This window comes from Grus americana, chromosome 32 (genome assembly GCF_028858705.1).
Source record: "Grus americana isolate bGruAme1 chromosome 32, bGruAme1.mat, whole genome shotgun sequence".
Classification (NCBI taxonomy): domain Eukaryota; kingdom Metazoa; phylum Chordata; class Aves; order Gruiformes; family Gruidae; genus Grus; species Grus americana.
The window spans coordinates 1,208,655-1,231,456 of record NC_072883.1 but is presented as its reverse complement, the minus strand read 5'-3'; the positions used below and the strand labels follow the sequence as shown (position 1 = coordinate 1,231,456).

The window sequence follows — 22,802 nt, the reverse complement described above, 5'->3', positions numbered from 1 at the left end:
TTGTCCCAGAGGTGCTACCACTGTCGCTGATGGGCTTGGCCTTGGCCAGCACTGGGTCTCTCTTGGAGCTGGCTGGTCTTGGCTCTGTCAGACACAGGGGAAGTTTCTAGCAGCTTCTCACAGAAGCCAACCCTGTAGCCCCCTGCTACCAAAACCTTGCCACGCAAACCCTGAACATCACCCCACAGGCAGGAATTCTGCACCTGAAACCGAGCAGCCTGGTGCCTCCCACAGCTCGTGCCCATCTGGTGAGTGACTTTTCTTTCCGCAGGGGATTTAGAATATTTCCTTTCCTTTAGAGTCTTGTCAGGGATTTGCAATAAATGCTGGTGAGGGGGAGTGGGGCAGAGCAGGGGGCTGCACCAGGGAGCCGTGTCTGGTCCCGTCCTGCCCTGGAGCAACAGTTTGTTCTGCCGTTGGGGTGCTGGTGCAGGTGGTTTGGTGGGATTTCTGGAGCCTCTTTCGGGGCAGGTGCAGCCCATCTTCCCCATCCCCTCTCCAGCAGCTGTAACCCCCCATCCCCCTCCCTCTGCCTCCCTTCCCCTCCCTCTTCTCCAGCTCCGGATGCAGATGTGGCTCCCCGTGAGCGCCAGGGGCCTCCTGATTTACTTGGTGACTCTCCACGTCCTGCGGCTGGGATCAGGTAGGGATCCTGCAGGGCTGGTGGGGGGTTTTGCCCACTTCAGGTGGCAGCTGTGGGGCAGGGGAGCTGCCATGGGGCGGGGGGAGCCCAGCCCAGAGCTGGGCCCCACATGGGTTTTGCTTTCCCTTGGGCTCTTTCTGCAATACGTCCCTTGCCCTGGGGGCACCTTTGGTCCCGTCCTGCACCGCTCCCCTCAAATGTTTCTGGCTTGCAGCAGGGCTGGCTGGGGTGGAGGTCGTTTTCTGGAGCAGGTTCCCACTCCCAGGAAACCTCCTTCTCCTTCCAGTCCTCCCACTCCCTTGCCACTTTCTCCAGGGTCTTTGGACCACAGGGAGGGCAAAGTAATGCCCGTGGGATGGAGCGTGCACCAAGGTCACACCAAGCTCGCCCCTTGCCATGCAATGCCCCTAAATTAACGTAGGCGCAATCTCTGTGTCTCTGTGTCCTTCTCCATCACCAAGCTGACTTCAGTGTGCTGGGACCAGACCGCCCTCTCCGTGTTGCCGTGGGGTGGTATGTCGTGCTGCCATGTCACTTGTCCCCCCGTGCGGAGGCTCGGAGCTTGGACATCAGGTGGATCCGGCACCAGGTCTCTGAAACGGTGCACCATTACCGAAATGGAGAGGACCTGTACAGGGAGCAGATGGAGGAATATGTTGGGAGGACAGAGTTGGTCAGAGATGGTCTCTCCAGTGGACGCCTGGACTTGCGAATCTCTGCGTTGAGACCCTCTGATGATGGTCAGTACGTCTGCACTGTGACAGAGGATGCCTCTTATGGAGAAGCTACAGTGAAGCTGGAAGTGGCAGGTTTGTGGTGGGTGCGGTGTTTGCAGGGGCTGGTGCGGGTGTCCCTGGGTTTGTGTGTCCCTCCCAGAGCTCTGTCCCATCCTCAGGTGTGTGGATGAGGTGCCGAAGGACAGGAGCCGTTGAAAGAGGTGGGGTGCGAGGGGGCTGTTGCCTGCAGTGCCTGCCCAGGAGGGAGCACGCAGGTGGTGCTGGAGGTGTTTTTGGGGCAGAGCAGCATGGCTGTGGTGGCTTTGCTGGGTGTGTGCGGTGCCTGTGAAGGGTGTCTTGGTGATGTTGTGAAGGCCGTGGGGACGAGGTGCTGAGCAGCTCCTTGGGCTCAGAGCTGGGGCGGGCTGCCAGCCAAGCCAAGGCTGGGACCTGACGCTGTTAGGTGTGGAGTTGGGAAGAGACCTCTTCCTGGCTCTGAGCAGCGGGATCTTTGCTTTGGCTTTGCCCTTTGTGCCGTAGGAGACCTGGCACATTGTCTGGAAGTGTTGGGGCTTCTTGAAGAAAGATGGGTCAGTGCTGATGCTGCCTTGAGGTGCTGAAGCTCGGCAGCTGGGTCTTGCTCTGCTGGGCTGTTTTGTGGGAGATCTGGGGTTGTTTGGCATCAATGCTCTGCAGTTCCTGCACAAGTTGGGGTGGTTTTGGTGGCCGGACCTGTAGCCCTGGTGGGACCTGTGATGTGTTTGGTATTGGATTCGGTCATCACCTTTGAGTTGAGTCCATCCCACACTGACCCCAACCACGGGCTCTTCCCCAGCCACAGGTTCTGTCCCTCAGCTCTCCCTGGAGGCTTACGAGGATGGAGGCATCCGGGTGGTGTGTCGATCGGCCGGCTGGTACCCACTACCGGAGGTGCTGTGGAAAGATCCCGATGGAGAGCATCTCCCCTCAGTCTCCCAGGGACATTCCTCTGATGCAAGGGGCCTGTTTGGCATCGAAGGCGTCATCATTGTGTCCAATGGGAAGAGACGTGGGAAATGGTCCTGCGTGGTCAGAAACAGCCGCCTCAACCAGGAGCAGGAGACATCCCTGCACATCTCAGGTGCAACGATGGCAGCCAGACCCTGCGGTGCCGGCAGCAGGGCTGGGGTTTGCTGCATTGCTTTGAGCAGCTTTCATCTGGGTTCCCGGTGCAAGGTGTGGGGTGTGGGGGCACGGGAGGGGTGTGCACCTTCACAGCAGTTCTCGTGCACGAGAGAACCGGAGCCTCGTGCAATTCAGGTGAGCATTGGTATGTGCAGGGGAGAGAGAGGACTATGTCCCCTTGAGGCCAGGGCTCCCAGGACAAGGGGCTTGTGAGCTCGAGCTTTGGGGCGTTTGTCTTTTTGTTCTTCTGCTGCTCAAACACGGGACTGTAAAACCATCCCTTTTCCTGCTGATGGTTTTGTTTCTCAGCTCCCTTTTTCCACAATGCCCGTCCCTGGATGGTTGGTGTGGCTGTGCTCCTCGTGCTTTCACTTGTGTTCCTTGGCCTCGGTGCTTATCTGTGGAGAAGGAAAGGTAAGTGGTGTCAGAAGAATGTTTTGCCTTCACCAAAAAGCTCTTTGGGCAAAGGAAGGAAGGGCACAAGGACATGATGGGGTGTGTGTGGGCGGACAGGGAGCATGGCCAGACCATCTCTGGCTGGAGGGAAGGTGCAAGAGACCCTCTTGAGATGTTCCCAGGGATGAAGCCAGCTGCTGTCCTGACCCCCTCTTCCTCTGCCTTTGCTTTTCAGTGCTGCAGTCCAGAGAGCTGGGTGAGTCCTTCTGGCCCCTTCCACCAAGCAAACCTCCTGGCAAAGGAGCCCCCCTGGGAGGGACTTGGGTTTGGATGGCTCCTGAAGTTACGGCTGAACTCCAGAGTGCCTGGGTGGGCTGACGGGGGGATGGGTTGGCAGGGATCCATTCCCTGGGGTCTGGGGTTTTTTTGCACTCCCCAAAGAGAAAGAGTTGAGGGTCAGCCCAAACTCTCTCTGCTCCTGTACGAGCAGCCATGGGATGAGAAGCCGTCCCCTCTGATCACTTATTGTTTTTGGTTTTGCCTTCCAGCAAAAACAGATGCATTACTGGGTGAGTGTCCATGATCTCCATCACCGAGTGGGGTGCTGTCCCTGACACTCTGTACTCAGACCTTTCCCTCCTTGCCCATCCTCTCCATCCCTGCATCCCTGGGCCCTGGGAAAGCCCAAGGCGATGTGCCTGGGAGGGTGGGCAGCTTGGGCAGACCAGAAATGGGTTGTCCCCTCTCCCCTGCCTAGAGCCCTGAGCACCAGCCATGGGACGTGACCAGGCTGGCAAGGAGCCATTCCCAGGTTTTCGGAGTTTTTCACATTCCCCAAAGAGAAGGAGTTGGGGGTCAGCCCGAACTCTGTCTGCTCCTGTGGGAGCAGCTATGGGATGAGAAGCTGTCCCCTCTGATCTTGTAATGCTTTTCTTTTTCCTTTCCAGAGGAACAAACAGCAGAACTGATGGGTGAGTCTCTGTGAGCTCCGTCACGGCATAGGATCCTACCCTGGGCTTTCTGTGCTCGGCCCTTTCCCTCCTTGCCCGTCCTCTCCATCCCTGCAGCCCCTGGCTCTGGGAAAGCCCAAGGCGATGTGCCTGGCAGGGTGGGCAGCTCGGGGACACCAGCCCACGCCTGGACCCTCCCCCTGCCCAGAGATGCTGGGGACCGGCTGGGGGATGTGACCAGCTCTTGTCTCTCTTTGTAGCCTGGAGAAAGTTTCTGCTTCCCCATCATCCAGGTAATTGCATATTTTAGTGCCCTTCTGTGTGGTTCTCCTCCCTGTGCTTGTGTGCAAGGGGCATCTGGGCTGGGCAGTGCCCGGGACTGGCCATGCCTGGGTGTGTTTGGTGACTCAGACACCCCAGAGCAGGGCACTAGCCTGTTCTCCAGCCCCTTTTCTTGCCTTTCCAAGGCATTGTGAGTGGCATCCCTGGGGCCAAGAGGAGCCCTCTGCCACCCCCCTGAGAGCCCGTGCACTGCCCAGACCCAGCCACTGCCTCCCCATGCTGCTCCTCCCTGCTGGGGCTGCAGCCCCACCATTGCCTGTTCCCAGGGGACCCAGCTGGGCCGTGGCCGTGCTGGGGCCGGCCCCGTCATGGGCATCTCTAGGAGGAAGGAGATGCCCCGTGTGCTGCCCCGCGGGGCAGAGCCTGGCCCCAGGGTGCTCAAACCCTGCCCACGACGCAGCTCTGCCCCTGATGCTCTGGCTCCTCCTGTCCCCTGCAGACGTGGTGACCCTCGATCCAAACTCGGCTCATCCTGAACTTGTCCTGTCAGCGGATGGGAGAAGTGTGAGAAGGGGAAGAGCACGGCAGGACCTGCCCGACACCCCTGAGAGATTTGACACTCGGTGCTGTGTGCTGGGCCAGGAGGGGTTCAGGGAGGGGAGGCACTGCTGGGGGGTGGAGGTGAAGGGGGAGGTGGGAGGTTATTCCTGGTGGGCTGTGGGGGTGGCCAGGGACTCTGTGGACAGGAAGGGGGATACGGACCTGAGCCCTGAAAGAGGGGTCTGGGCAGTGCAGAACTGGAAAGGGCGTTTTGTGTCTCTCACCTCTTCTCCCACCTCCCTCTTTTGGGTCCCCAGGAGATTCTGGGTCTGTCTGGACTGCACGCAGGGGCTGGTGACTTTCATCGATGCTGACAGTGGGGTCGAGATCTTCACTTTCCCACCAGCCCTGTTCAATGGCGAGACCATCCGACCCTGGTTTTGGGTGGAGACAGAGGAAACCCAGCTGTGCCTGAGGGACTGCACCTCCTAGACCCTCTGCCCCCCTTCCATCCCCACCACAGCCCCAGACAGCCCCTGCCCTTCTGCAGACACTGCCCGCTCTCCTCTCCTCCATCCCGCAGCAGCACATGTCCCTCTCTGCCCTGCCCAAGCCCACCCTGCCCAGGCACAGCACCATGGCCTTCAAGAAAGCTTTGTGGGTGACCATGGAGTGTGGCCGTGCTGGTTCCTGGGGGCTTTTTGTCCTGATTCCTGCCTGCCCGCGAAGGGCATTTGCAGCCAGCGCACTTGGAGCAGTGGTTGGAGCAGGAGCCTGGGGGCAGCTCCCTGCAGGATGAGCACGGGGAGTGGGGGGCAGAGGCGGGGGGCACTCACAACTCAGGCACCCCCTTCTCTTCCTTCTGGGGAGACCCAAACTTTGCGCGCACCCCCTGTCCCCAGGATGCCCTGCTCTCTCAGCATCCTTCTACACCACACAATCCTGTTGGGAGCAAGAGTGATTGGTCTTTCCCTAATCCCCTTCCTCGCTGGGCACTCACGACAGGCGGCTGCGGCTCGTTGCTTCTTTTGGGAATGGGGCTGAGTGTGCGAAAGCATCTTGGTAACTGAGTGGCTTTAGGTGCAGCAGCAGAGGAACCTTCTGAGTGGAGAAAGAATTTCCCAACCTGGGGCTCTTATAAAGTGATATTTAGCAAAATTGATTGTGGCTGCTGCTGCTGCTCTGGGGTTTGGTGCTGCAGCAAAGCCAGGGACTGTGGCATGGCATGGGGTGGGGTGGGATAGGATGAGATGGGAGGGTTCTGGGAGCTGGGTGGGAGGGTGGCCAAGCTGGTCAGGGCACCGGAAGGGTTGAGGGATGCACAAGAAGGGGCTGGGGCTGTGGGAACTGAGAACAAAGCGGAGCCTGGGCAGCCCGGCTGCTCGGAGCCAGTACTGATGGTTGGAGCCGCTCCCGGTGGTGCCACATCCCTGTAGGTAACAGGCGGAGGATGGCCAGGGCTGGGGACGAGATCCCCCCGCTGCGCTGATCTGGGGGGTTTATGGGCCATCCTTCTGCTCCCCCTGCCCTCTTTTGAAGCTGAACTGTGGTAGACAGCGAGACAGATGTAAGGTGTTGTTAGGACTGTTTAGGTGGCTAGGCGAGCCCGCAGCCCCAGTGTGAGTGTGGCTGTGCAAGGGCCGCTGAGGGAGGTTTCAGGCCAGGCACTCCCCTTTTGGGGTGCCGAGGCACCCTGTGGTTTTACCTGTGTGACCACAGAGAGGACATGAGGAAGCGGGATGGAAAACCTACCTCAATCCTACAGGCACGACTACATGAGCTGCAAGGCAAAACAGTCACCACAGGAGATTCTTCCAGGAAAAATGCTGCTCCAGTTTCCAGCAGGCAGTTCCCCAGACCGAGAGGAAGGCCTGCTTGTACGCATGATCCTCTTGAAAGGACCTCTAAGTCATTTTTGCAAGAAGTGAGTAGCGAATATGATGAGCAGGATTAGAGGGGGCCCTGCCTCCAGCCAGGTGCAGGAGAGGAACAACGGGGTTTATGGGGCTGTGTGGATCCGATGGTGTGGCACGTCAGACCCACAGGAGTACAAGGCCCCAGTGGACACCAGTGCACAGTGTACTTTAATGCCATGCAGCTACGAAGGAGTGGAACCCATCCCTATTTCCGTAGTGACAGGGGGATCCCAACAGTTGACTCTGCTGGAGGCTGAAGTGAGTCTAACTGGGAATGAGTGGCAAAAGCCCCCCATTGTGACTGGCCCAGAGGCTCCGTGCATCCTGGGCATAGACTACCTCCGGAGAGGGTATTTCAAGGACCCAAAAGGCTACCAGTGGGCTTTTGGAATAGCTGCCTTGGGAGCGGAGGAAATTGAACCATTGTCTAGTCTGCCCAGTCTCTGAGGACCCTTCTCTTGTGGGGTTGCTCAGGGTTGAAGAGCAACAGGTGCCAATCGCTCCCACAACAGTGCGCCAGCGGCAACACCGCACCAACCGAGACTCCCTGGTTCCCATCCATAAGCTGATTCGTCAACTGGAGGGTCAGGGAGTGGTCAGCAGAACCTGCTCACCCTTTAACAGTCCCATATGGCCAGTGCAGAAGTCCAATGGAGAGTGGAGGCTGACAGTAGACTATCGTGGCCTGAATGAATTCACGCCACTGATGAGTGCTGCTGTGCCAGACATGGTGGAACTTCAATAGGAACTGGAGTCAAAGGCAGCCCAGCGATACGCTACAATTGATATTGCTAATGCGTTTTTCTGAGTTCCTTTGGCGGCAGAGTGCAGGCCACAGTTGGCTTTCCCTTGGAGGGGCATCCAGTCCACCTGGACCCAACTGCCCCAGGGGTGGAAACACAGCCCCACCATTTGCCATGGCATGATCCAGGCTGCATCGGAACAGGGTGACGCTCCAGAGCACCTGCACTACATTGATGACATCATCGCATGGGGCAACTCAGCAGAGGAAGCTTCTGAGAAAGGGAAGAAAATAATCCAAATCCTGCTGAAAGCTGCTTTCACCATAAAACAAAGTAAGGTCATGGGACCTGCACAGGAGATCCAGTGTGTAGGAATAAAATGGCAAGATGGGCGTCATCGGATCCCAATGGATGTGAGTAACGAAACAGCAGCCATGTCTCCACCGACCAACAAAAAAAGCCAAAGCAGGCTTTCTTAGGTGTTGTGGGTTTCTGGAGAACGCGTGTTCCAAATGACAGTCTGATTGTAAGCCCTCTCTACCATGTAACCTGGAAGAAGAACGATTTCAAATGGGGCCCTGAGCAACAACAAGCTTTTGAGCAAATCTAATAGGAAATAGTTCATGCGGTGGCCCTTGGGCCAGTCCGAGCAGGACCAGATGTAAAGAATGTGCTCTACAGCGCGGCCAGGGAGAACGGCCCTGCCTGGAGTCTCTGGCAGAAAGCACCAGGGGAGACTCAAGGTCGACCCCTGGGGTTTTGGAGTTGGGGGTACCGAGGATATGAGGCCTGCTACGCTCCGACTGAAAAAGAGAAACTGGCAGCATATGAAAGGGTTCCAGCTGCTTCAGAAGTGGTTGGTCCTGAAGCACAACTCCTCCTGGCACCCCGACTGCCGGTGCTGGGCTGGATGTTCAAAGAGAGGGCCCCCTCTACACACCATGCAATGGGTGCTACGTGGAGTAAGCGGGTTGCACTGATCCCACGGCGGGATCGAATAGGAAACCCCAATCATCCAGGAATTATGGAAGTGATCGTGGACTGGCCAGAAGGCAAAGATTTCAGAATGTCGCCAGAGGAGGAGGTGACACGCGCTGAAGAAGCCCCACCATACAATAACCTGCCAGAAAATGAGAAGCCCTACGCCCTGTTCACTGACGGGTCCTGTCGCATCGTGGGACAGCATCGGAGGAGGAAGGCTGCTGTATGGACTCCTACACGGCGAGTCAAGAAGCTGCAGAAGGAGAAGGTGCCAGTCTGCAGAGGTGAAAGCCATCCAGCTGGCTCGAAACATTGCTGAAAGAGAAAAGTGGCCGATGCTCTACCTCTCCACTGACTCGTGGGTGGTGGCCAATGCCCTGTGGGGGTGGTTACAGCAATGGAAGCAGAGCAACTGGCAGCGCAGAGGCAAACCCATCTGGGCTGCCGAATTATGGCAAGATATTGCTGCCCGGCTAGAGAAGCTGGTTGTGAAAGTCTGTCAGGTAGATGCCTACATACCCAAGATTGGGGCCACCAAGGAACATCAGAACAACCAGCAGGTGGATCAGGCTGCTGCGATTGAAGTGGCTCAGGTAAATCTGGACTGGCAACATAAGGGTGAATTGTTTACAGCTTCTTGGGCTCAGGACACCTCAGACCATCAAGGAAGAGATGCAACATATAGATGGGCTCATGAGCGAGGGGTGGACTTGACCGTGGACGCTATCTCACATGTTACCCATGAATGAGAAACATGCGCTGCAGTCAAGCAAGCCAAGTGGCTAAAGCCTGTCTGCTATGGAGGACGATGGCTGAAATATGGGGAGGCCTGGCAGATTGATGACATCACATTCCCACAAGCCCACCAAGGCAAGCGCCATGTACTTACAATGGTGGAAGCAACCACCGGATGGCTGGAAACATATCCCATGTCCCATGCCACTGCCCGGAACACTATCCTGGGCCTTGAAAAGCAAGTCCTGTGGGGACATGGCACCCCAGAGGGAATTGAGTCAGACAATGGGACTCGTTTTCGGAACAACCTCACAGACGCCTGGGCCAAAGCGCGTGGCATTGAGTGGGTGTATCACATCCCCTACCGTGCAGCAGCCTCTGGGAAAATCAAACAATACAATGGACTGCTAAAGACTACCTTGAGAGCAATGGGTGGTGGGACCTTCAAACATTGGGACGCACGTTTAGCAAAGGCCACCTGGTTAGTTAACACTAGGGGGTCTACCAATCGAGCTGGCCCTGCCCAATCAAAACTTCCACGCCCTGTAGAAGGAGGTAAAGTCCCCATAGTATGTATGGAGAATATGTTGGAGAAGACAGTCTGGGTTAGCCCTGCTTCAGGCAAAAGCAAACCCATCTGTGGCATTGCTTTTGCTCAAGGACCTGGGTGCACCTGGTGGGTGATGCGGAAGGATGGGGAAGTCCGATGTGTACCTCAGGGGGATCTGATTTGGGGTGAAAATAGCCAATAAATTCAATTGTCTGTCATTAATTGCTAAACAAACCTGGCATTGTACGTTATCATTGCCACAATTACTATACGCTCTATCAAGGGTATTACGGTAAGAATCACCCAAATTAATGAAGGATGAATGCTGCGATGATGGAACTAGAACTAGCCTTAGCAATTGGCACCCACCAACGGCCTTGAAAAATCAACATCTTACACTCACAGACCACGAGCGTGGACTACACCAGATACATAGCCGCGAGTTCCAGATGCAGCATGCAACGTTCCCGCAGCACATGTCATCGCTCCTGCCCTGAGAGACCGTTGTGACAGATGGAGCCCAAAGTCACAGACAAAATGAACTCAGTGGACACCTATAGACTAAGGGAATGAGATCTGTGTGTCTATATGTATCTCAAACACAGGGGAAAGGGTGCTGATTAATTGGGACATGTAGGGTCTGGGCATGCCGTAGAAGGTATGGAGTAAGGGGTGGGTAATGTCCTGGGTTTGGCTAGGATAGAGGTAAATTTCACCAGAAGCTGGGATGGGACACAGCCAGGACAGGTGACCCAAACTAGCCACAGGGAGTATTCCCTACCATGTCACATCATGCTCCATATAAAAGGGGGGTGGCACGTCTCCAGGGCGCATGGCTCCGGGACAGTCTGACTGCGGGATGGGTCTGAGGGTGCGGTCTAAGTTCTATGGCCATTGGGTGAGAAGCTGCACTGTGTCACCAGGTCTGTACATTCTGTTAAGTACTGTTGTTGTTATTTCCCTCTCCCCTTGCTGTCCCAGTAAACTGTCCTTATCCCAACCCGCAAGGCTTTGCCTTTGTCTTCCCATTCTCCTCCCCATCCCACTGGGGGAGTAGGGGATGAGTGAGCGGCCGCGTGGTGCTCAGCTGCCAGCTGGGGCTAAACCAAGACAGAGGGAGGTCTCAGGCCAGGCAGCCCTTTTGGGGCTGGCACCTTTGGCCTGGGAGTAGGGGCTGGATGTTTACAGTTTGAAATCCCAAATCAGCCGAACTCAGCTCATTCCCAACTTGTCCTGTCAGCGGATGGGAGAAGTGTGAGAAGGGGAAGAGCACGGCAGGACCTGCCCGACACCCCTGAGAGATTTGACACTCGGTGCTGTGTGCTGGGCCAGGAGGGGTTCAGGGAGGGGAGGCACTGCTGGGGGGTGGAGGTGAAGGGGGAGGTGGGAGGTGATTCCTGGTGGGCTGTGGGGGTGGCCAGGGACTCTGTGCACAGGAAGGGGGATCCGGACCTGAGCCCTGCAGGAGGGATCTGGGGGGTGCAGCACTGCGAAGGGCACTTTGTGTCTCTCACCTCTCCTCCCCTGGGCTGGGTCCCCAGGAGATTCTGGATCTGTCTGGACTGCACGCATGGGCTGGTGACTTTCATTGATGCTGACAGTGGGGTCGAGATCTTCACTTTCCCATCAGCCTTGTTCAATGGAGAGATCATCCCCCCCACCCCGGTTTTGGGTGGGGTTGTTGTTTTCCACCAGCAGGCAGCTGAGTGTAAAACACACGCAGCCACTCACTTCTCCCTATCATCAGGTGTCAGAGAATTGGCAGAGAAACTGTATTTTTCTTTGCTGTTTTGTGGTTAGAAGTTTATTTTATCACTACCCTCTTGGTTTCGAAGATGCAAAACCTCATCTTGGGGGAAGAAGCCTGAAGTCACTCCCGTAGTCAGTTTTTCTCCACCTGAAAGTACACAAAGGTTGGATTTATTGGGCAGCCTGGTGCCTGCCGCAGCTCGTGCCTGTCCGGTGAGTGAGTTTTCTTTCTGCAGGGGATTTAGAATATTTCCTTTCCTTTAGAGTCTTGTAAGGGATTTGCAATAAATGCTGGTGAGGGGGAGTGGGGCAGAGCAGGGGGCTGCACTGGGCAGCCTTGTGCAGTCCTGTCCTACCATGGAGCAACGGTTTGTTCTGCCATCAGGGTGCTGGTGCAGGTGGCTTGGTGGGATTTCCAGAGCCTCTTTGGGGGCACGTGGAGCCCTTCTTCCCCATCCTCTCTCTGATGGCTGTAACCCCCCATCACCCTCCCTCTGCCTCCCTGCCCCTCCCTCTTCTCCAGCTCCGGACGCAGATGTGGCTCGTCCTGAGTTATTTGGTGACTCTCCACGTCCTGCAGCTGGGATCAGGTAGGGATCCTGCAGGGCTGGTGGGGGGTTTCTCCCACTCTGGGTGGCAGCTGTGGGGCAGGGGAGCTGCTGTGGGGTGGGGAGAGCCCAGCCCAGAGCTGGGCCCCGCATGGGTTTTGTTTTCCCTTGGGCTCTTTCTGCAATACGTCCCTTGCCCTGGGGGCACCTTTGGTCCCGTCCTGCAGTGCTCCCCTTGAACGTTTCTGGCTTGCAGCAGGGCTGGCTGGGGTGGAGGTCGTTTTATGGAGGAGGTTGTTTTATGGAGGAGGTTCTCGCTCCCAGGAAACCTCCTTCTCCTTCCAGTCCTCCCACTCCCTCTCCACTTTCTCCACTGTCTTTGGACCATGGGGAGAGCAAAGCAACGCCCATGGGATGGAGCGTGCACCAAGGTCACACCAAGCTCACCCCTTGCCATGCAATGCCCCTAAATTAACGTAGGCGCAAACTCTGTCTCTCTGTCCTTCTCCATCACCAAGCTGACTTCAGTGTGGTGGGACCAGACCACCCTCTCCGTGTCGCCGTGGGGCGGTATGTCGTGCTGCCATGTCACTTGTCCACTGGTGTGGATGCTCGAAGTTTGGACATCAGGTGGACCCGGAACCAGGTCTATGAAATGGTGCACCACTACTGAAATGGGGAGGACCTGTACAGGGATCAGATGGAGGAATATGATGGGAGAACAGAGTTGGTCAGAGATGGTCTCTCCCGTGGACGCCTGGACTTGCGAATCTCTGGGTTGAGACCCTCTGATGATGGTCAGTACGTCTGCACTGTGACAGATGGTGCCTCTTATGGAGAAGCGACGCTGAAGCTGGAGGTGGCAGGTTTGTGTCCGGTGCGGTGTTGGCAGAGGCTGGTGCGGGTGTCCCTGGGTTTGTGTGTCCCTCCCAGAGCTCTGTCCCATCCTCAGGTGTGTGGATGAGGTGCCGAAGGACAGGAGCCATTGAAAGAGGTGAGGTGCGAGGGGGCTGTTGCCTGCAGTGCCTGCCCAGGAGGGAGCACACAGGTGGTGCTGGAGGTGGTTTTGGGGCAGAGCGGCATGGATGTGGTGGCTTTGCTGGGTGTGCGCGGTGCCTGTGAAGGGTGTCCTGGTGATGTGGTGAAGGCCGTGGGGTCAAGGTGCTGAGCAGCTCCTTGGGCTGAGAGCTGGGGCTGCCAGCCAAGCCAAGGCTGGGACCTGATGCTGTTAGGTGTGGAGCTGGGAAGAGATCTCTTCCTGGCTCTGAGCAGCTGGATCTTTGCTTTGGCTTTGCCCTTTGTGCCGTAGGAGACCTGGCACGTTGTCTGGAAGCGTTGGGGCTTCTTGAACAAAGACGGGTGGGTGCTGATGCTGCCTTGAGGTGCTGAAGCTCAGCAGCTGGGTCTTGCTCTGCTGGGCTGTTTTGTGGGAGATCTGGGGTCATTTGGCATCAATGCTCTGTAGTTCCTGCACAGGTTGGGGTGGTTTTGGTGGCCGGTCCCACAGCCCTGCTGGAGCCTGTGATGTGTCTGCTATCGGATTCGGTCATCACCTTTGAGTTGAGTCCATCCCACACTGACCCCAACCACGGGCTCTTCCCCAGCCACAGGCTCTGTCCCTCAGCTCTCCCTGGAGGCTTACGAGGATGGAGGCATCCGGGTGGTGTGTCGATCAGCCGGCTGGTACCCACAACCGGAGGTGCTGTGGAAAGATCCCGATGGGCAGCGTCTCCCCTCAGTCTCCCAGAGACATTCCTCTGATGAGAGGGGCCTGTTTGACATCAAAGGCGTCATCGTTGTGTCCAATGGGAACAGACATGGGAACTGGTCCTGCGTGGTCAGGAACAGCCGCCTCAACCAGCAGCAGGAGACGTCCCTGCACATCTCAGGTGCTTTGAGCAGCTTTGATCTGGGGTTCCCAGTGCAAGGTGTGGGGTGTGGGGTATGGGAGGGGTGTGCAACTTCACATCAGTTCTAGTGCATGAGAGAACCGGAGCCTCATGCGCTTCAGGTGAGCATTGGTATGTGCAGGGGAGAGAGAGGACTATGTCCCCTTGAGGCCAGGGCTCCCAGGACAAGGGGCTTGTGAGCTCGAGCTTTGGGGCATTTGTCTTTTTGTTCTTCTTCTGCTCAAACACGGGACTGTAAAATGATCCTTTTTCCTGCTGATGGTTTTGTTTCTCAGCTCCCTTTTTCCACAATGCCCATCCCTGGATGGTTGGTGTGGGGGTGCTCCTCGTGCTTTCACTTGTGTTCCTTGGCCTCAGTGCTTATCTGTGGAGAAGGAAAGGTAAGTGGTGTCAGAAGAATGTTTTGCCTTCACCAAAAAGCTCTTTGGGCAAAGGAAGGAAGGGCACAAGGACACGATGGGGTGTGGGCGGGAGATCCGGGAGCATGGCCAGACCATCTCTGGCTGGTGGGAAGGTGCAAGAGGCCCTCTTGAGATGTTCCCAGGGATGAAGCCAGCTGCTGTCCTGACCCCCCCTCTTCCTCTGCCTTTGCTTTTCAGTGCTGCAGTCCAGAGAGCTGGGTGAGTCCTTGTGGCCCCTTCCCCCAGCAAAACCTCCAGGCAAAGGAGCCCCCCTGGGAGGGACTTGGGTTTGGATGGCTCTTCACCATTCTCTGGCCATTCATCTGGGTTGACAGAGCCCAAAATGGAGCAGGAGATCTCTGGGATCAGGGGCTTCACTGGGCATGGGACATGTCCTGCCCCATGGAAAGAAACAGGGATCAAAGTGGGGAGCAGAGACCGAGCTGCAGGTCTGCCTTCTCCTGCGCTGATGCTGATGGAAAGGGATGTCCTCCACTCTTCGCCCTTCATGTCCCTTGGCTCTTTGGTGGCGTGGTCAAACAGTCTCCTTATTCTGCCCACTCGTGAAAATCTTGCTCGAAGCTGTGCCTTGCTGATCCTTAGTCTGGAGCAGCCATTTCCTGATGTTTTCCCAGTAATCAGTTAGCTTCAAGCAGGCTGAGCCTTCAATCTTTGAGTCAGGCTTAAGTCCAGAGTGCCTGGTTGGGCTGACGGGGGGATAGGAGGGCAGGGAGCCCTTCCCAGGAGCAAGGTGGTCTTTTCCCACAACCAAAAAGAAGGAGTTGGGGATCTGCCCAAGCACATTCTACTCCTGTGGGAGCAGCCATGAGATGAGCAGCTGTCCCCTCTGATGACATTGCTTTTGGTTTTGCTTTCCAGAGAAAACAGTTGCAGGACTGAATGGTGAGTCTCCATGAGCTCTGTCATGGTTTGGGTGCTGTCCCAGGCACTCTGTGCTCGGCCCTTTCCCTCCTTGCCCGTCCTCTCCATCCCTGCAGCCCCTGGCTCTGGGAAAGCCCAAGGCAATGTGCCTGGCAGGGTGGGCAGCTCGGGGACACCAGCCCACGCCTGGACCCTCCCCCTGCCCAGAGGTGCTGGGGACTGGCTGTGGGATGTGACCAGCTCTTGTCTCTCCTTGTAGCCTGGAGAAAATTTCTGCTTCCCCACAATCCAGGTAATCGCGTATTTTATTGCCATTCTGGGTGGTTCTCCTCCCTGTGCTTGTGTGCAAGGGGCATCTGGGCTGGGCAGTGCCCGGGACTGGCCATGCCTGGGTGTGTTTGGTGACTCAGACACCCCCGAGCAGGGCACTAGCCTGTTCTCCAGCCCCTTTTCTTGCCTTTCCAAGGCATTGTGAGTGGCATCCCTGGGGCCAAGAGGAGCCCTCTGCCACCCCCCTGAGAGCCCGTGCACTGCCCAGACCCAGCCACTGCCTCCCCATGCTGCTCCTCCCTGCTGGGGCTGCAGCCCCACCGTTGCCTGTTCCCAGGGGACCCAGCTGGGCCGTGGCCGTGCTGGGGCCGGCCCCGTCATGGGCATCTCTAGGAGGAAGGAGATGCCCCGTGTGCTGCCCCGCGGGGCAGAGCCTGGCCCCAGGGTGCTCAAACCCTGCCCACGACGCAGCTCTGCCCCTGATGCTCTGGCTCCTCCTGTCCCCTGCAGACGTGGTGACCCTGGATCCAAACTCGGCTCATCCTGAACTTGTCCTCTCAGCGGATGGGAGAAGTGTGAGAAGGGGAAGAGCACGGCAGGACCTGCCCGACACCCCTGAGAGATTTGACACTCGGTGCTGTGTGCTGGGCCAGGAGGGGTTCAGGGAGGGGAGGCACTGCTGGGGGGTGGAGGTGAAGGGGGAGGTGGGAGGTGAATCCTGGTGGGCTGTGGGGGTGGCCAGGGACTCTGTGCACAGGAAGGGGGATGCGGACCTGAGCCCTGCAGGAGGGATCTGGGGGGTGCAGCACTGGGAAGGGCACTTTGTGTCTCTCACCTCTCGTCCCCTGTCCCTGGGCCGGGTCCCCAGGAGATTCTGGGTCTGTCTGGACTGCACGCAGGGGCTGGTGACTTTCATTGATGCCGACAGCGGGGTCAAGATCTTCACTTTCCCACCAGCCTTGTTCAATGGAGAGATCATCCGACCCTGGTTTTGGGTGGAGACAGAGGAAACCCAGCTGTGCCTGAGGGACTGCACCTCCTAGACCCTCTGCCCCCCTTCCATCCCCACCGCAGCCCCGGACAGCCCCTGCCCTTCTGCAGACACTGCCCGCTCTCCTCTCCTCCATCCCGCAGCAGCACATGTCCCTCTCTGCCCTGCCCAAGCCCACCCTGCCCAGGCACAGCACCATGGCCTTCAAGAAAGCTTTGTGGGTGACCATGGAGTGTGGCCGTGCTGGTTCCTGGGGGCTTTTTGTCCTGATTCCTGCCTGCCCGCGAAGGGCATTTGCAGCCAGCGCACTTGGAGCAGTGGTTGGAGCAGGAGCCTGGGGGCAGCTCCCTGCAGGATGAGCACAGGGAGTGGGGGGCAGAGGCGGGGGGCACTCACAACTCAGGCACCCCCTTCTCTTCCTTCTGGGGAGACCCAAACTTTGCCAGCACCCCCTGTCCCCAGGATGCCCCTGCTCTCTCAGCATCCTTCTACACCACACAGTCCTGTTGGGACCAAGACTGATTGGTCTTTCCCTAATCCCCTTCCTCGCTGGGCACTCGGGACAGGTGGCTGCGGCTCGTTGCTGCTTTTGGGAATGGGGCTGAGTGTGCGAAAGCATCTTGGTAACCGAGGGGCTTTAGGTGCAGCAGCAGAGGAACCTTCTGAGTGGAGAAAGAATTTCCCAACCTGGAGCTCTTTTAGGGTGATATTTAGCAATATTGATTGCTTGGTGCTGCAGAGGAACCGGGGACTGTGGGATGGGATGGGGTGGGATCGGATGGATAGGATGGGGTGGGACGGAGAGGGATTGATGGGATGGGGTATTGGGTTTGGATGGCAGGGTTTTGGTAGCGGGGGGGGCTAGAGGGGTGGCTTCTGTGAGAAGCTGCTAGAAGCTTCCCCTGTGTCTGACAGAGCCAATGCCAGCCAGCTCCAAGACGGACCCGCCGCTGGCCAAGACCAAGCCAATCAGCGCCTCTGTGATAACATAATTAAGAAGGTAAAAAACAAGTTACAGAGAGCTTTTGCAGGGGGAGGGAGGAATGAGAAGATGTAAGAAACTCTGCAGACACGCAGGTCAGTGCAGAAGGAAGGGCAAGAGGTGCTCCAGGCACCGGAGCAGAGATCCCCCTGCAGCCCGTGGTGAAGGCCATGGTGAAGCAGGCTGTCCCCCTGCAGCCCATGGAGGAAGGATGAGGGGGTGTAGAGATTCCACCTGCAGCCCATGGAGGTCCCCACGCCGGAGCAGGTGGAGGCACCTGAAGGAGGCTGTGGCCCGTGGGAAGCCCACGCTGGAGCAAGCTCCTGGCAGGACCTGTGGCCCCGTGGAGAGAGGAGCCCATGCTGGAGCAGGTTTGCTGGCAGGACTTGTGACGCCGTGGAGGACCCCATGCTGGAGCAGTCTGCTCCTGAAGATCTGCACCCTGTGGGAGGGACCCACACTGTTGCAGTTCATGAAGGACTGTAGCCCATCGGAAGGACTCCTGTTGGAGAAGGTCCTGAAGGACTGTGTCCCATGAGTGGAACTCCATGCTGGAGCAGGGGAACGATGAGAGGAGTCCTCCCCCTGAGGATGAAGAGGCGGCAGAGACATCGTGTCATGAACTGACCGCAACCCCCATTCCCCGGCCCCCTGTGCTGCTGAGGGGGAGGAGGTAGAGCTGGGGAGTGAACTTGAGCCCGGGAAGATGGGAGGGGTGAGGGGAGGTGTTTTAAGATTTGATTTTATTTCTCATTCCCCTACTCTGTTTTGCCTGGTAATAAATTGGATGAATTTTTTCCTCTAAGGTCAGTCTGGTTTGCCCATGACGATAATTAGTGAGTGATCTCTCCCTGTCCTTCTCTCGACCCACCAGCATTTCATTACACCTTTTCTCCCCTGTCTAGTACAGGAGGGGGAGTGATGGAGCGGCTCTGGGGGGCACCTGGCCTGCAGACAGGGTCAGCCCACCACAGTCTTTTTTTTTGTTGCCCAACGTGGGGCACAAGAGAATCGAGGGAAGGAGAGTAATTGGAAGAGGTAACGGGCAAAACATGGACGGAACGTAGCTAGAGAGTGAAATAGTGGTGAAGGGACGAGGGGTGGACTGCGTGTGGAAATTGTCCCCTCTTGTTTGGAGTTGTGATGATGTTATTTTGATTTTGGTGAGAGGAATTCTTTTGTCTTTTTTCTTGTTGATGTGATTTAGTGTGTGAAGTTTCTGTAGTGAGTGTGTATTGTAATGCTACTTCCTAAATATGTGATGGACAGAGGCAAGGGGTGGGATGTATTGGGTTTGCGTGGCAAGGTTTTGGTAGCGGGGGGGCTACAGGGGTGGCTGTAATGACAGATGGAACCCAACACCATGGACTAAATGAACTCGACGGACATTTTAGGGCGATGGCCTGTAGAGTAAGGGAACGATCTCTGTGAATAATCTAGGCGTGACCTAGATGGTATAGAAGAAGGGGTGGATAACATCCCGGTTCTGGCTAGGGTAGAGTTAATTTTCACAAGGAGCCAGGACAGGTGAGCCAAGCTGGCCAGGGGGCTATTGCATCCCATGTGACGTCATGCTCCCCATGAAAGGGGGCTAGTCGGGGAGGGGCGGGTTCGGCGTGGCTCCGGGACGAGCTGAGCATCCGGTCGGTCGATCGTGGGATCAGTGAATTGCTTTCTTTTATCACTCACAGTGAATATCTGTTATCAGTACTGTTGTTGATTGTTTCCCTCTCCCTCGCTGTCCCAGTAACCCGTCCTTATCCCAACCCACGAGGCTTTGCCTCTGTTTTTCCATTCTCCTCCCCATCCCACCAGGGGAGGGGTGAGCAAGCGGCACGTGGTGCTCAGCTGGGGCTGGGGCTGAACAACATCAGGAGGGATGGGATGGGATGGGATGGGATGGTGCTGGGAGCACGGGCTGTGGGTGTTGGAGCCTGGCAGGATACGGGAAGGGGCGGGGGACACACAAGAAGGGGCTGGGGCTGCGGGAACCGAGGACAAAGCAGAGCCCAGGCAGCCCGGCTGCTCCGAGCCAGTACCAACACTCGCTCTCGGTAATGAGCCGCTCCCAGTAATGCCGCAACCCCCATGCAGGTAATGGGTGGAGGATGACCGGGGCAGGAACAGGAACGCCCCCCTGCTGCACCATCCTTGGGGGGGTTTCTTGACTCTCCTTCTGCACCCTCCCCATCCACTTCTGCCCCTCCAAGATTCCACTGCAGCTGGGTCCGGGCTCCCCAACAGCCCTGGGGTCAATGGTGGTCACCCTGGTCCCTCTCCCAGGCTCTGGGAATGGCCCCCACGCCCCCTGGTACCCATAACCCTGCTCTGGGTACAGCCCCTTGCACCCCCCTGCACCCCTGCTCTTGGGGATGGGCTGCCCCTGCATGGGGATGGGAGGGTGGGGACAGCGGGGGACATGTCCTCCCCTGGGATCTGAGGTCCCCGAGGGGACAGGGCAAAGGGACAGGGTACAGCTGGCATGTCCCAACACTTCAAACCCCTCCACCCCCCATCTTGTCCCCTTCTCCCCCACTCCCCACGAGCTCCTGGCTGTTGTCGGGCTGCAGGGACGCTGCTGGGCTCCTCCTGGATGGCCCAACATCACAATGAAGCTCTAAGCTTTGCACCATCGCCCCCAACAAACAGCCTTCTTTTGCCTTTCTTCTTCTCCTTTTCTCTTTCCTACGACTGAGGGGCTCCTGCCTTGCACTCCAGAACACACCAATGTCCTGAAACACCAAAGAACCCCAAGAGATGGACCCAGTGCAACTGGCTCAGGTGGACAATTCCCCGGGGTCTGGTTGGGGGTTTGCTCATTGCTGCAGCGACAGTGCTCATGCACAAGACAATCAGCCCTTTTTGGGAAAGGAAACAGGTATTTCTGGGTGCCAAACCTGGCCTAGTGCTGTTCCCCAGCACAGGCTGCCGGGAGAGGTGCAGCTCCGGGAAAAGCCACCTTCAGCAGCTTCCATCCAGGCAGGAATGGGGAAGCTGCTGGTTTGCCTTTCTGTTTTATGCTTGCTTCCTCCTTGCAGGTTTATTTTTAACTCATGACTTGCTGACATACATGCGGACCTCAGCACATTGTATAGGAGATGGAGCCTAAAAATCACCCCACACGCAGTAATTCTGAACTGGAAACTGAGCAGCCTGGTGCCTTCTGCAGATCGTACCCCTCTGGTGAGTGACTTTTCTCTCCACAGGGGATTTAGAATATTTCCTTTCCTTTAGAGTCTTGTCAGGGATTTGGAATAAATGCTGGTGAGGGGGAGTGGGGCAGAGCAGGGGGCTGCACCGGGGGAGCCGTGTCTGGTCCTGTCCTGCCCTGGAGCAACGGTTTGTTCTGCCGTCAGGGTGCTGGTGCAGGTGGTTTGGTGGGATTTCTGGAGCCTCTTTCGGGGCAGGTGCAGCCCTTCTTCCCCATCCCCTCTCCAGCAGCTGTAACTCCCCATCCCCCTCCCTCTGCCTCCCTTCCCATCCCTCTTCTCCAGCTCGGGACGCAGATGTGGCTCCCCGCGAGCCCCGGGGGCCTCCTGAGTTATTTGGTGACTCTGCACGTCCTGCGGCTGGGATCAGGTAGGGATCCTGCAGGGCTGGCGGGGGGGTTCTCCCCCTCCGGGGGGTAGGTGTGGGGCAGGTGAGGTGCCGTGGGGTGGGGGGAGTTGAGCCCAGAGCTGGGCCCCGCATGGGTTTTGCTTTCCCTTGGGCTCTTTCTGCAATACGTCCCTTGCCCTGGGGGCACCTTTGGTCCCGTCCTGCAGCGCTCCCCTCAAACGTTTCTGGCTTGCAGCAGGGCTGGCTGGGGTGGAGGTTGTTTTCTGGAGCACGTTCCCGCTCCCAGGAAACCTCCTTCTCCTTCCAGTCCTCCCACTGCCTCTCCACTTTCTCCACTGTCTTAGGACCATGGGGAGGGCAAAGTAACGCCCGTGGGATGGAGCGTGCACCAAGGTCACACCAAGCTCGCCCCTTGCCATGCAATGCCCCTAAATTAACGTAGGCGCAATCTCCGTGTCTCTGTGTCCTTCTCCATCACCAAGCTGACTTCAGAGTGGTGGGACCAGACCACAATCTCCGTGTCTCTGTGGGGTGGTACGTCGTGCTGCCATGTCACTTGTCCCCCAGCGTGGACGCTCGGAGCTTGGACATCGGGTGGATCCGGCATCATGTCTCTGAAACAGTGCACCACTACTGAAATGGAGAGGACCTGTACAGGGATCAGATGGAGGAATATGTTGGGAGGACAGAGTTGGTCAGAGATGGTCTCTCCAGCAGACGCCTGGACTTGCGAATCTCTGGGTTGAGACCCTCTGATGATGGTCAGTACATCTGCACTGTGACAGATGGTGCCTCTTATGGAGAAGCTATGGTGGATCTGGAGGTGGCAGGTTTGTGGTGGGTGTGGTGTTTGCAGGGGCTGGTGCGGGTGTCCGTGGGTTTGTGTGTCCCTCCCAGAGCTCTGTCCCATCCTCAGGTGTGTGGATGAGGTGCCGAAGGACAGGAGCCGTTGAAAGAGGTGGGGTGCGAGGGGGCTGTTGCCTGCAGTGCCTGCCCAGGAGGGAGCACGCAGGTGGTGCTGGAGGTAGTTTTGTGGCAGAGCCAAATGGATGTGGCGGATTTGGGGGGTGTTTGTTATGCCTGTGAAGGGTGTCCTGGTGATGTTGTGAAGGCCGTGGGGACAATGTGCTGAGCAGCTCCTTGGGCTGAGAGCTGGGGCTGCCAGCCAAGCCAAGGCTGGGACCTGATGCTGTTAGGTGTGGAGCTGGGAAGAGATCTCTTCCTGGCTCTGAGCAGCTGGATCTTTGCTTTGGCTTTGCCCTTTGTGCCGTAGGAGACCTGGCACGTTGTCTGGAAGTGTTGGGGCTTCTTGAATAAAGACGGGTCAGTGCTGATGCTGCCTTGAGGCTCTGAAGCTCGGCAGCTGGGTCTTGCTCTGCTGGGCTGTTTTGTGGGAGATCTGGGGTTGTTTGGCATCAATGCTCTGTGGTTCCTGCACAAGTTGGGGTGGGTTTGGTGGCCGGTCCCACAGCCCTGGTGGGACCTGTGATGTGTCTGCTATCGGATTCGGTCATCACCTTTGAGTTGAGTCCATCCCACACTGACCCCAACCACGGGCTCTTCCCCAGCCACAGGCTCTGTCCCTCAGCTCTCCCTGGAGGCTTACGAGGACGGAGGCATCCGGGTGGTGTGTCGATCGGCCGGCTGGTACCCACAACCGGAGGTGCTGTGGAAAGATTCTGACGGGCAGCATCTCCCCTCGGTCTCCCAGAGACATTCCTCGGATGAGAGGGGCTTGTTTGACATCGAAGACATCATTGTTGTGTCCAATGGGAACAGACATGGGAACTTGTCCTGCGTGGTCAGGAACAGCCGCCTCAACCAGGAGCAGGAGACGTCCCTGCACATCTCAGGTGCTTTGAGCAGCTTTGATCTGGGGTTCCCAGTGCAAGGTG

The 22,802-nt window shown here is 57.4% G+C and overlaps 1 protein-coding gene across 1 annotated transcript; it reads left to right on the top strand.

Moving 5' to 3' along the window:
* Window positions 1-3,072: 3,072 nt before the first annotated feature.
* On the top strand, window positions 3,073-5,183 carry LOC129198250 (butyrophilin subfamily 2 member A2-like). The gene is made up of 5 exons (XM_054807401.1): window positions 3,073-3,730; window positions 3,867-3,890; window positions 4,130-4,162; window positions 4,651-4,797; window positions 5,098-5,183. Exons 1-5 carry the CDS (start codon window positions 3,694-3,696, stop codon window positions 5,181-5,183), a joined length of 327 nt encoding a protein of 108 aa, XP_054663376.1. The 5' UTR covers window positions 3,073-3,693.
* The last annotated feature ends 17,619 nt before the right edge of the window (window positions 5,184-22,802 follow it).

Coding starts and splice junctions, on each gene's coding strand:
- LOC129198250 (XM_054807401.1), top strand. CDS start 3,694: ATGGGACGTGACCAGGCTGGCAAGGAGCCATTCCCAG. Junction 3,731..3,866: donor TGGCAAGGAGCCATTCCCAG/GTTTTCGGAGTT, acceptor TTTCCTTTCCAG/AGGAACAAACAGCAGAACTG. Junction 3,891..4,129: donor ACAAACAGCAGAACTGATGG/GTGAGTCTCTGT, acceptor CTCTCTTTGTAG/CCTGGAGAAAGTTTCTGCTT.